This window comes from Mastigoproctus giganteus, chromosome 5 (genome assembly GCF_048544385.1).
Source record: "Mastigoproctus giganteus isolate SK-2022 chromosome 5, ASM4854438v1, whole genome shotgun sequence".
NCBI lineage: Eukaryota > Metazoa > Arthropoda > Arachnida > Uropygi > Thelyphonidae > Mastigoproctus > Mastigoproctus giganteus.
The window spans coordinates 120,424,850-120,437,563 of NC_143579.1; the positions used below are offsets into that span (position 1 = coordinate 120,424,850).

The window sequence follows — 12,714 nt, forward strand, 5'->3', positions numbered from 1 at the left end:
AGAGAATGAAAAGGACCTGGGGGTAATTGTGCAGGCAGATATGAAGTTTTCTGAGCAGTGCAGACGATCTGCAAGAGTAGCTCATGGTGTCTTGTCAATGATATACAGGAATTTTTCTAGAAGGCATAAGGAGGTGATTATTCCCTTGTATAAGGCAATGGTCAGGCAACACCTTGAGTACTGTATACAGGTCTGGAGGCCTCATTTTAAGAAGGATGTAGAGCTGTTGGAACGAGTACAGAGAAGGGCAACAAGATTAGTGAATGGAACAAAGGGTTGCTCTTATGAAGAAAGGCTTAAATTTTGCAAATTACAGTGTCTGGAGACTAGGCACCTGCGAGGTGATCTGATTGAGGTGTATAAAGCCTTGAATGGCTTGAGCATGCTCAAGGTTGATGTGATTCTTCCTCTTGCTCAGAATAATCGCCTGAGAGGGCATAAATTCAAATTAAGGAAAGACGGTTGTAGGATAGATGTGCGGAAGTTTGCCTTTAGCCAGCGGGTGGTTGATTGCTGGAACAAACTTGCATCTGTCGTTGTAGAAGTTGAGAGCTTAAATAGATTCGAGGCAGAACTTGACAAACATCTGGAGTGAGTGGATGGGTGAAATATAAGGGTTTTTTTTTTTTTTTTTGGCTGATGCTATATAAGCTTGCTTTCTTGCATCAAGTGCCTTTGCTAATGCTTATGTAAACTCTATAAGGAAGGGGATTAATCAGATTAGTACACGATACCAATGGTTTGATTGTTGATTATCCTCTAGAAGTAACTGACAAATTGAATGGGTATTCTACATTCACACATGAGGAAGGTCTGTAGGGAAGTGGAAGCCAAAAGCTTATCAAAACTAAATGATTTTTGTAATAACTGAGACTGGAGTGGTGGAGAAATTGTTGAGGTTGTAAAAAAGATAGGCACCTGGGGTCAATGGGATCTATCCAGTTATATTAAAGGAGGCTGCAAAGGAAGTAAGGAAACTATTAGCCATAATTAGGAGAGCTTCCTTGGACTCAGGGAAGGTCCCTGTAGACTGGAGATGTGCAAATGTGTCCCCAGTTCACAAAGAGGGATCAAAGAGTGACACAAGTAATTACAGACCTGTTAATTTAACTTCTGTTCTGTGGAAAATAATGGAGTCGCAGATTAAAGAAGCACTGTAGGATCATCTTCACAAGACTGCAGTTATAGTTCAGACACAGAATGGGTTTGTTAAGGGTAAGTCTTGTCTGACCAATTTGATTGGATACTATGACGTGGTCACAAAGGAACTGAATGCAAAAAATAATTTTGATATCATATTCTTGGATTTCAGAAAAGCTTTTCATGCTATTGCACATGGAACACGGCTGTACAAATTGGAGAGGTATGGCATTAAGGGCAAGTTTCTAAATGGATAAAAGGATGGTTGATTGAGAGAGGAGAGAGAATGGTAATCTGTGTGGTAATCAATGGATACTGCTCTTCATGGCTAATGTTATTAGTGGAGTCCCCCCAGGGTTCAGTATTGGGCCCATTATTGTTTTCTGTATTTATAAATGATATTGATGAAGGTATATCAGGCTTAATGTCCAAGTTTGCAGACTATGGTTGGCAGGTTTGCTAATCACAGTAATGATAGCATGCTACTGCAACAGGATCTATAAAAGTTGAGCAGATGGGTTGAGAGGTGGCAAATGAATTTTAACATTGATAAATGTAAAGTACTGCATATGGGTATCAGCAACCCGAGAGTAATATACCAACTATGTGGTACTACACTTGGGGTAGTGGAGAATGAAAAAGATCTGGGGTAATTGTGCAGTCAGATATGAAGTGTTCTGAGCAGTGCAGACAGGCTGCAAGAGTAGCTCATGGTTTCTTGTGAATGATATACAGGAATTTTGCTAGCAGGGATAAGGCAATGGTCAGGCCACACCTTGAATACTGCATACAGGACTGGAGGCCTCATTTTAGGAAAGATGTTGAGCTACTAGAACGAGTACAGAGAAGGGCAACGAGATTAGTGAGTGGAACAAAGGGTTGCTGTTACCAAAATAGGCTTCTGAAGTTCCTGCACTAGGCACCTGCGAGGTGATCTGACTGAGGTGTATAAAGCCTTGAATGATGTAAGCAAGCTCAGTGCTATTGTATCTCTTGCTCAAGATTACTAACCTGAGATGACAAATTATTGATGAGGGGACATCAGCCTAATTATTGATTAATTATGAGGGGACATCTTCTCACCCCTTTTCCACTCATTTTATAATGTCTAGTTTCATTGAGAAAATACAGTTGTAGAATAGAAGTGCAGGAATTTGCCTTTAGCCAGCAGGTTGATTGTTGGAACAAACTTCCATCTGTCATAGTGGAGGTCGACAATTTAAATAAGTTTTAATTCAGAACTAGACAAACATTTGGAATGAATGGATAGGTGAAATGGGAAGTTTTTTTTTTTTTTTTTTGACTGATGCTATATAAGCTTGCTTTCTTGCATCATATGCCTCTACTAATGCTAACTTGCCTGGCAAGATTGGCAAAAGGATGCCCAAATGAGGAAAGAATTCGAATATGTGGGTTGCACAGGTTGGAAACTAGGAACCTTAGAGGAGACTTGATTGAGCTGTTTCAGGCTCCGAGAGGCAAAATTAAAATGAATGAGAATGAAATTTTCAATTATAAATGATTTTTGAACTAGGGGCCATAAATTCAAGTTACTGGAAGGGGGAAATGTTTAGACTGGATTGCAGGAAGTTTTATTTTTGCCAAGGAGTTATAAATTACTGGAATAAGTTGCCTACATGAGTGGTTGAGGCTGACAGTTTGGGGAAATTCAAAGGTCAGCTGGATAGTTGCCTACGGGAGGAGGGAAATGCATAGGTTGTCTTTTTCCTTTTCTTTAATTATTTATTTATTTTTTTATTATTATTTTACTCTTTCTTTCTTTTTTTTTTTGGCTGGTGCAGCATAAGCCTTAGGCTTCCTTGCACCGTATGGCTTTTTTTTTTTTTTTTTTTTTTTGATTTGGTAGTTGTTGGCGCATCGGCTTCTGTGGCCATATTGCACCTCCCAAGGTTTTTGCAGTACTTTGATCCAAGCCCGAGGCGGGAATCGAACCCGCGACCTTTGGGTTGCCGGGCAGGTACTTTACCCACTCGGCTAGCCCGGTCGGCGCACCGTATGGCCACTGCTAATACTAATACAATATTCTGCACCTAACACAGTACTCTCAGATTAACTAGATGGCACAGATGAGATATGAAGAAATGTTACCAGTGTGTTTCAAAGTTGTATTACCCTTAACCAGAATACAGTTCTACGGGGAAAAAATTTGGAATAATAAATAAAATCATCGTAGATTACCAGAGGTTAATGTTTCCAGTAGTTCAGCTCATAGTTATTATAAAGGTTATGTCAACAACATAAAAAATCATTTTAATAAACAATAACAAAAAAGTTAGAAAAAAAAATAATAATTTTCCCTGCATATAAATATGATTACAATTACTCATATTGTGGTGGTGGTCCCTCACTAACCATACTGTCAGAGAACACTAGACACCAACTAAAGAATAAACTAAAGCAAGCCTAAGGAGAAATAAATATGTAATGAGAAAGTTAGAAAACTCCAGGAAACAGCAAAAAGTAAATTCTCCTTGGGAGTTTTTTGCAATGTGTGAGTCACCCAAAGAACAAATACAATATTACCAAAATTCATTTCCAGAAAATATGAGATTTGTAATATAATCAAGAAATCAATGCAATCAAAAGTTAAGAGCAAGCAGAATGCCATTTTAACTTAATATATGAATTTAGTTCCTGAGGAAGGTTTTACTATAGCCCAGTGTCATGATTAAGTTAACAAAAGTAAGTTAGTTATTGTGATGGAAGAAACAACCTTGAATCATTTGCTAAGCATATAGTGCATCAGCATAATGAATAAAATAACAATAATAATAAAATAAACAAACAAAAAAAAAAAAAAAAATCACTTCTTACATCACCTGTCCATTTGCTATAATAATGTAATTCCTGCTTAAATTTATTCTAACTACCCATTTCCACAACACAAGATGGAAGCATGTTTCAACAAAAAAAATAAAAACATTTAAATCAGGTAAGATCCAAGTATATATAATGTAAGGCATTTATTAACATAGTTTGGTAAAGGAATGAAACAAGGATGGGGGGGGGGGAATTATTGAATGTTGGGTAGCAAAGAATGGGCAAAAATACACAAAGGAATGACTTCTTGCCCTACACTTACTCTAATGGTTTGGAAGGTAGAAAATGCAGGAAACAGTTGGCTCAAAGCATTTAGACATAGAAAATAAGTGCATTAATGTCAAAATGTGTCAAAAACCCTATTTAGTGATAGGGTTAATGTAATTACCATTCTCTGTTAATAATAAAACTTCCCAATAATTCATTTTTAAAGTATACAAATCTTTCAAGCAGTTGAGAGATAGTTAAACAATAATTACAATTATCTCTTCTGTTACCACTTCAGTTAAAAAAAAAAAACAAAAAAAAAAAAAAAACGTAAATATATATCTATGAGTAGGCCTAAATGCCATTAAATCAAGTAACTTGTGCATATAAGTGCATAAATTTGACAGTTCATATATTATATTACTTTATATTCAGGGTATTCATCTTAAAATGCAACCCTAATTGTCAGTTTCTGTATGTCTGTGCATATTTTTTTTTTTTTTGGTCAATGGTAGAGGAAGATGATGTTATGTCTTACTGGTTAAAGACCAGTAAGACATAACTTTTAAGTAAATGAGATATCAGGAATGTGGAAACATTCCTTTTGATAAAGAAGGTTGATTCTGACTCTTGAACAAATAATTTTTGTAGTGAAGCACATTGTTTTAGTAAGAAATTGTATGTTGTGCCAAGAAGTTTTCCAACAAGTGATCCCAGAAGTGGGTGCCAAACAAAGTCACAATTTATTGTCTTGTTAGAAAATTTGAAGAGACAGGATCTGATATTTTCCAGTATTTCAGTATCTTCTTCTTCATTTGAAGAAATATCTCAGTCAGCATCTTTTACTGAATCATCAGAGTCAAAATCTTCTTTTTCATCTTCAGAACTACTACTAAGATTTTCAGCAATTTCTCTCAGTTGCTCTTCTTTTAGTCATTGCCTTTTGGTTTTTTTTTTTTTTTTTACAACACATTTGTACAAACTTGTAGAGAAACACAACACAATAATAATGGGGATAATACAGTGTACAGTGTGCTAACAAACTTGTTTTCACAAAATCTCTAACAATACTGACAAACCTATTGTGACGTTTGAGAGTTTATTTTATAGTGATTAGTTTTATATAGCGATTAGTTTTATTGCAGCGTGCACTGTGCGTGCATTAAACTAATCACAAATGACCTTCATATGTATGCCGTAATAGCATCACACGGCTTCTCAAGAAATAAAGTAGCCTACTGGGCCATATATATGATATTTTAAGCAAAAAAATGATATAACACCGACACATTACAATATTTATTTTAGAATTACTAATAAAATTATTTACTAAATATTTTTTGGCCTCGGGGGATTTTTTTCTTAAACTAGCTTGGCAATTAATAATTAAAAAAATAATAATAATAAAATAAATAAATTTTGCATATTTGTAGTGTACACTACTTTTGTATCATTCTAATTTTTAACGTTTTCTTTTTTTTCGGTTATTAATACACTGTACTAGCATCGACAAATAATCAAATAGATCGTGGAACACTTTATTTTGGCAGGCTTTGCATAGAGGTAATGACATCTATGAAAAAGTAGCAATGTAGTAATTAATATGCCATTCCTATGCATTTAGCCTGGAGTACACAGATTGGCGATGGGGGAAGTGAACTGAGGATATCATGCATCATTCAGGTGGATGAAACAAAGTAGCCTTCTGCTGACACGTTTTTTCATGTTTATGCAGTGCTGGTGGTATGATGCAGACTGTCTTTGCAATTATTAGCATTAGCATTAGTAGAGGCATTTGATGCAAGAAAGCAAGCTTATGCAGCATCAGCCAAAAAAAAAAAAAAAAACCCACTTCCACTTCACCCCTCTGTTCGTTCAAAATACCTGTCCAGCTGAGCCTTAAACTTATTTAGGCTATCAACCTCCACCACAAGGGATGAAAGTCTGTTCCACCAGCTGGCTAAAGGCAAATTTCCGCACGTCTATCCTACATCTATCTTTCCTCAATTTGAATTTATGCCCTCTCAGGTGATTTTTCTGAGCTAGAGGAAGAATCCCATCAGCATTGAGCATGCTTAAACCATTCAAGGCTTTATACACCTCTATCAGATCACCTCGCTGGTGCCTAGTCTCCAGACACTGTAATTTGCAAAACTTAAGCCTTTCTTCGTAAGAGCACCCCTTTGTTCCATTCACTAATCTTGTTGCCCTTCTCTGTACTCGTTCCAGCAGCTCTACATCCTTCTTGAAATGAGGCCTCCAGACCTGTATACAGTACTCTAGGTGTGGCCTGACCATTGCCTTATACAATGGAATAATCACCTCCTTATCCCTGCTGGAAAAATTCCTGTATATCATTGACAATACTCCATGAGCTACTCTTGCAGCCCGTCTGCACTGCTCAGAGAACTTCATATCTGCCTGCACAACCACCCCCAAGTCCCTTTCATTCTCTACCACTGTCAGTGTAGTACCACAGAGTTGATACGTTGCTCTGGGGTTGCTGTTTCCCATGTAGTACTTTACATTTGTCAATGTTAAACTTCATTTGCCACCTCTCAGCCCATCTGCTCAACCTTTCCAGATCCTGTTGCAGCAGCATAGTGTCAGTAGTGTCCTTGACAACCCTGCCAACCTTTGTATCGTCTGCAAACTTCGACATTAAGCTTGATATACCATCATCAATATCATTTATAAATACAGAAAACAATAATGGACCCAACACTGAGCCCTGAGGGACTCCACTAATAACATTAGTCCACGATGAGCAGTGTCCATTGATTACCACTCTCTGTTTTCTCCCCCTCAACCACCCCTTTATCCAAGACTAGTTCAGTGAGACTAGTTCAGTAGTAGAGACTAGCTGACACTATATGAGACTAGTTCAGTAGTAGTGCGGAAAATTAGTAAGCATAATGCATAACTAAACTCACTTCCTTGTATAAATATTTTTTTGATAATTTTTTTTGAGTATTTCGAAATATTATTATTAAAATAAATGACCATGGATTTGTGGTTGAAAAAAGGAACTTTAAAATAAGAAGCAAGCACTTCTAGTAGTGCAACTGTGGTCGATGAAAACTTACACAATATTGCCACACTTCAAAGTGAGGATGAACAATCGCAGCCTTTTGATCTCCAAAAATCCCAAGTGGAAAAACAGGAACCAACTAATAAAAGACCACAAAACAAAAGTATGATGACGGTTATTTGAATTTCGGCTTTACATGTGTTGGAAATAAAAATGCTCCTGATTGAAGTGACCAGATGTCCAAAATTATGAGGAACAGTCCCAGATTTAAGTAGTTTGCCCCAGATTGCAAACTGTCCCAGATTGGACATGTAGCCTCCATACTTAATGGTAAACATAATGCAAATCATTTGCATTATGTTTGCAGGGAGCCAATGGTACAATGGAAACAGTTTTTTCGGTAGTAAATAAGCTGTGCACGTCAACAAAAACACAATTGACCGTAGAAAGGCAAAAAGAAATACTACAAGTTAAGCGCTAATTCTAAAAAGTTAAGCGCTAATTCTAAAAAGAATTTTACGAGGAAATAGCAAATAAGGACAAATTACTAAGAAAAACTCACTCAGCAGAAAAATATATTTAATTATATTATTTAATTTCTCTTGTTTTTATTGTTAAAAGTATACATTTTTATTATTATTATTTCACAGAAAAAACCTAACCTTTTTTTCACTAAACAAAAATGAAAACAGATTAAAAAATAAAAAAAATTCTGTACCAGGTACATAATGTGTCTTGCAGCTAGCATATTTAACGTGTTTTACATTTAAGAGTTGTCGGCAGGCGTTAAAAGTTTTAATTTTCAGATATTAATAAAATTCATGGATAATAATATAACAATGTTTTTATTTTATTAATAATAATTACATATCGGTTACTGAAAGTATTGGTCTGTGATGACAGAAATAGGATATGTAATTTTTACATTAAAGAGATTTTTAGTTCACAACTAAATACACCATCTATAGTTGTTCCATTACATGTATAAAGATCTGATGACATATCCAAGTTGATGAACATTTTCATAAATGTGCAGAACTCTTTTCCAGCCTCAGAGTTTAATTGTAAAGAAAAAAATTTACATTCAATCTGAAAACACCAGGTGACTTGAAACCAGATGTGTTTTCGAATTAATGCATTTCTCAGCTTCTGAAAGTTTTTTGGTATCTTAAAACCTTAATATTTCTGTTTCTAAATTCCTTAGCTTTCCAACAATATGCTATATGTCCACATTATCCAGTTTATTATGTGAGAATATTTCCTTGATCACATGTTCATGTTTTCCACTATCCTGGAAAAACTACTGCAGTTTTCAGAGGTTTGAAAGTTTTTCCTCTAGTATAGAGCTAAGATGAAGCCCCGTGCAAAATTTCATTAAATTTGGTCCAGTATAAGATTAATTATTGTTGCCATCATATAAGTATGATTGCAACAATACAAGTTACAATAATTCATTTCTGGTGAATTATTGTAACTTGTATTGTTACAATCATACTTGTAACTGTCATATGAAAAGCATTACGTCCATAACGCTTTTTGCATGACGGTTTTTTGTTTACTGGCATTATCCCAAAATTTTTGGAATAATGCCAGTAAAAACGTTTTTAACATCAAAACATGACCCCTCTAATAAGTGTTTTTTTTTCCCCCTTTCCCTAATTGCAACTATTTTTTTCAGTTCACGTCCTTCACGCAACTTTCTGTTCGTTACGTAGAGTAACATGAGAGGTACCGTATACTGAATTTCAGCCTTTCTATGAGAAAAAAAATAAAAAATATTGGCTATATATATAAATATATATATATATAGCCAATATTTGTATATATTGGCTATATATATATATATACAAATATATATATTTGTATATATAAAAAAAAATATATATATATATATATATTTTTTTTTTTTTAAGAAGTGGAGATATTTTATTTTATAAGTTTGGGAAAAGCTGATCTAGAAAATGCTGAACTTATATTTCATATGAAGAATGGGCTACATATGAAGTTAAGGGAAAATCTTATCTGACCAATTTGATTGGATACTACAATGTGGTCACAAAGGAAGAACTGGATGCAAAAAATAATTTTGACATCATATACTTGGATTTCAGGAAAGCTTTTGATACTGTTGCCCATGGAAGACTACTGTAAAAATTGGAGCAGTACGGCATTTTGGGCAAGCTGCTACAATGGATAAAAGGAAGGTTGAGTGGGAGAAGACAAGAGTGTTAATCAACAGACACTGCTCTTCATGGACTAACGTTACTAGTGGAGACCCCAAGGGTTCATTGTTATTTTTCTATATTTATCAATGATATTGATGAAGACATATCAGGCTTAATGTCCCAAGTTTTCAGGTGATACAAAGGTTTATAGGGCAGTTAACAGGAATGATGGTATGCTACTCCAACAGGATCTAGTAAAGTTGGGCAGATGAGCTGAGAAAAGGCATCTGAAGTTTAACATTGACAAATACAAAGTAATGCATGCGGGTAGCAGTAACCCTATAGTAGTATTCCACTGTGTGTATTCAGGGTAATGGAAAATTAAATGAATGACCTGGGGTAATTGTGCAGTAGGTTATGAAGTTCAACAGGCTGCCAGGACAGCTCATGGGGTTTCACAATGATATACAGGAATTTTGCTAGAAGGGATAAGGAGGTAATTATCTCACTGTATAAGGGAATGGTCTGGCCACATCTTGAGTACTGCATACATGTCTGGAGAACTCATTTTAGGAAGGATGTGGAGCTGCTAGAATGAGTACAGAGAAAGGTAACAAGATTGGTGAAGGGAATAAATGGGTACTCTTACCTAAACTAAAGATAACTTTCCTCATCTTTAGTTTTCTTCTTATCTTTGTTTGGGTTTAAGGGTTAAAATCCTCACATTATTTGAACAGTAAAGAACAGTACAGACTGAGATTTTCCTGTTGCTTATCTGACTGAGTAGGATAAAAAAAAAATCCATGAATTGCCATGTTAATGAAATCCACATATGCTCTTTTCAGCACTGGGAGAGCCCGTTACTTTTCCCAGATTAGCAAGTTCCAACACATGCATTCAGCAGCAACTGAAAGACTAACTGGCTAAATTGACTAGTAGTTTTAGTTTATATAAATTGAAAGGGTGTTTTTTTTTGTTTTCCTTGTCCTTAATTGATTTTACCCTTGGGTGTATACTAGAGAACTAGAAAAATTAAATTATCTTCAGTACTATAAAAGGTGCTATTCACCACAGAGAAACTGCCTGATCATAGGAAACACTTGGCATTCAGAATGCTTTTGCTTTTCCTGAACACTGTACTTTATGGCATCTCACCAGTACAAGGTAAGTATATTTCTTTAAAATAAAATGAAATTAAATTAAATCATTTAGTAGTGTTCAACTTTTTTTCATCAATACGACCATACATAGCATAATACAAAAGAACAACATAGTTTCAATTATTGGTGTAAAGTTCAATTCAGTTATTGCTATGTGAGTATTTGCAGCAAATGCATTAACTGGACTAATCTTTTGCCAAATCCAAAAGTTAAAAAAAACTTGAAAGTTATAAGGTATTGGGCATTCATTATCTTTTAATATTACAGTATCCTCCCCCACTCCCAAGAAAATATACTACAAAGTTGTATACATCTTTCCACATCTTTCCTTGTGAGATGTACACATCTCACAAGTTGTACCATATCAAGGAGACTGCTAGTAACTTTCCACCATATCAAGGAGACTGCTAGTAACACTACTGTTGTTAGGCTGCTAGCAATTACAGCAGGGAGTTCTACCAGCAACAGAAAAATTACATACCATATTCTTTAAACAGCAGTGTTAAAAAAAAAATAAATAAAATAAAAATGCAAAGTTTGTCTTCTGTATTACTTGGCTGAAGTAAACAAAAATGAAAAAAATTTGATTTGCAGGGACATCCAGTGACAATTTTTAATAACACATTTATTTTAGCCTTTTTTTTTTTTTTAATATCTATGTGCAAAATTGTCACTGGATGTCCCTTAATTGTTAGAACAAGCTTCCATCTGTTGTTGTGTAAGTTCATAGCTTAAATAAATTCAAGGAAGAATTAGACAAAACTATTGGAGGCAATGAAGAGGTAAAATAATGGGAGGTGTTGTGTTTTTTTTTTTTTTTTTTTTTTGATAATGCTGTATAAGCTTGCTTTCTTGCATCATTTGCCACTCCTAATACTAATATCAGTTACATGTACTTATTAGCTTTAAAAACTTTTTCCTGTTTGGCACTGTACTGATACATTGGCAAATTCTTTCATCATTTGTTTGTCATGCAGCCTAAACCACTATGCCAATTTATATGTAATCCTGATTCAATCAGAGATACTTAAATAAAAATGTGCAAGTGGTATGCATCCCAAAATCCATTGTTACTAAAAAAAATTAAACCAAATATAGCAACCTACCTGAAATTTTATAGACGGTACCTGTGGTAGAACAGTAATACCGTCCACAACTAAGGCCTCTAAAGGCAAAACAGAAAAGAAACGAACATCCACAGCAGTCATAGGAAGATATAGTGGAATATTAAATTTAGTGTTTCCTTCTTTAGAAGTGTCTGGGCATAGTTGGTTTTTAGATGATTCTGTGAGGCACATCAGCACAACTGATACAGTGGCACAGCACGTGATCGTTCTGATTTATTAGCTAAGCTGATTAAATGCTGTGGTTGCTATTGAGGATACAGAATCAGTGTAGGTTCAACTCCATCTGGAATGCTGGTAATTAAAATTTCTTTTGCGGTTGGATCTGTAAGACTGCACTGCAAAGTTTTCCTTCGGCGTTTTTTTCTTTCTTCTACTTTTTTATTCCCATAAACAAACAGTAATGCACCCAATGCCTCCACAATTTATTCCACTTGTTTGATCAGAAACATGTATAGGTCCAGAAAGAGAGTACTGATCTTTGAGAAAGTGATGTAGATGATATTCATTAGATATTTTTAAATTATCAGAAAAGCTTGAAGATACATAGAAACTTTCATCTGTTCTTTCTAAATCAATTCCTGAAAAATTAACATACTTTCTCGAATTTGAAACCATATGATTATAACCTGGAAGTTTAAATAAGTCAGATGAGCTAGAAACAGGGCCAGATAACAAAGTTCATTTCTATGTAACAATTCATTCTTTCTCAACAAGGAAGAGAAAAATGATATGATTTCCTTCTCCACAAGGAAGACTAAGATGGTATGTCTAGATTCAAAACTATCTTCAACATATGTTACAGACCTTGGCACTTCCGTATTTATAACAGACAAGGCATTAGTGTTTGATGAAACAATATGATGGATACTAGTTTAAAATTTAGGTATTACAATTTGATTTATATTTGGAATGCAAAAAATTGGGACTCCATCTAGGGAATCAGTGGTTTTGACAGAATTAGATATATGTGATGTTCCAATCAAAACTGCATAATCACTAGGTATCTCTACTTTCTCCATAGATGGCATTAATGGGCTGATTTC

The 12,714-nt window shown here is 34.9% G+C and overlaps 1 protein-coding gene across 1 annotated transcript in view; it reads right to left on the reverse strand.

Moving 5' to 3' along the window:
* Positions 1-12,202, reverse strand: part of LOC150085666 (uncharacterized) — an 88,363-nt gene extending 76,161 nt beyond the window's left edge. Inside the window, exon 1 of the mRNA XM_090373431.1 lies at positions 11,651-12,202. Coding sequence (XP_090229557.1) covers positions 11,651-11,842 — 192 coding nt within the window. The 5' untranslated portion in view covers positions 11,843-12,202. The remainder of the gene's footprint in view (positions 1-11,650) is intronic.
* Between the last annotated feature and the right edge of the window lie 512 nt (positions 12,203-12,714).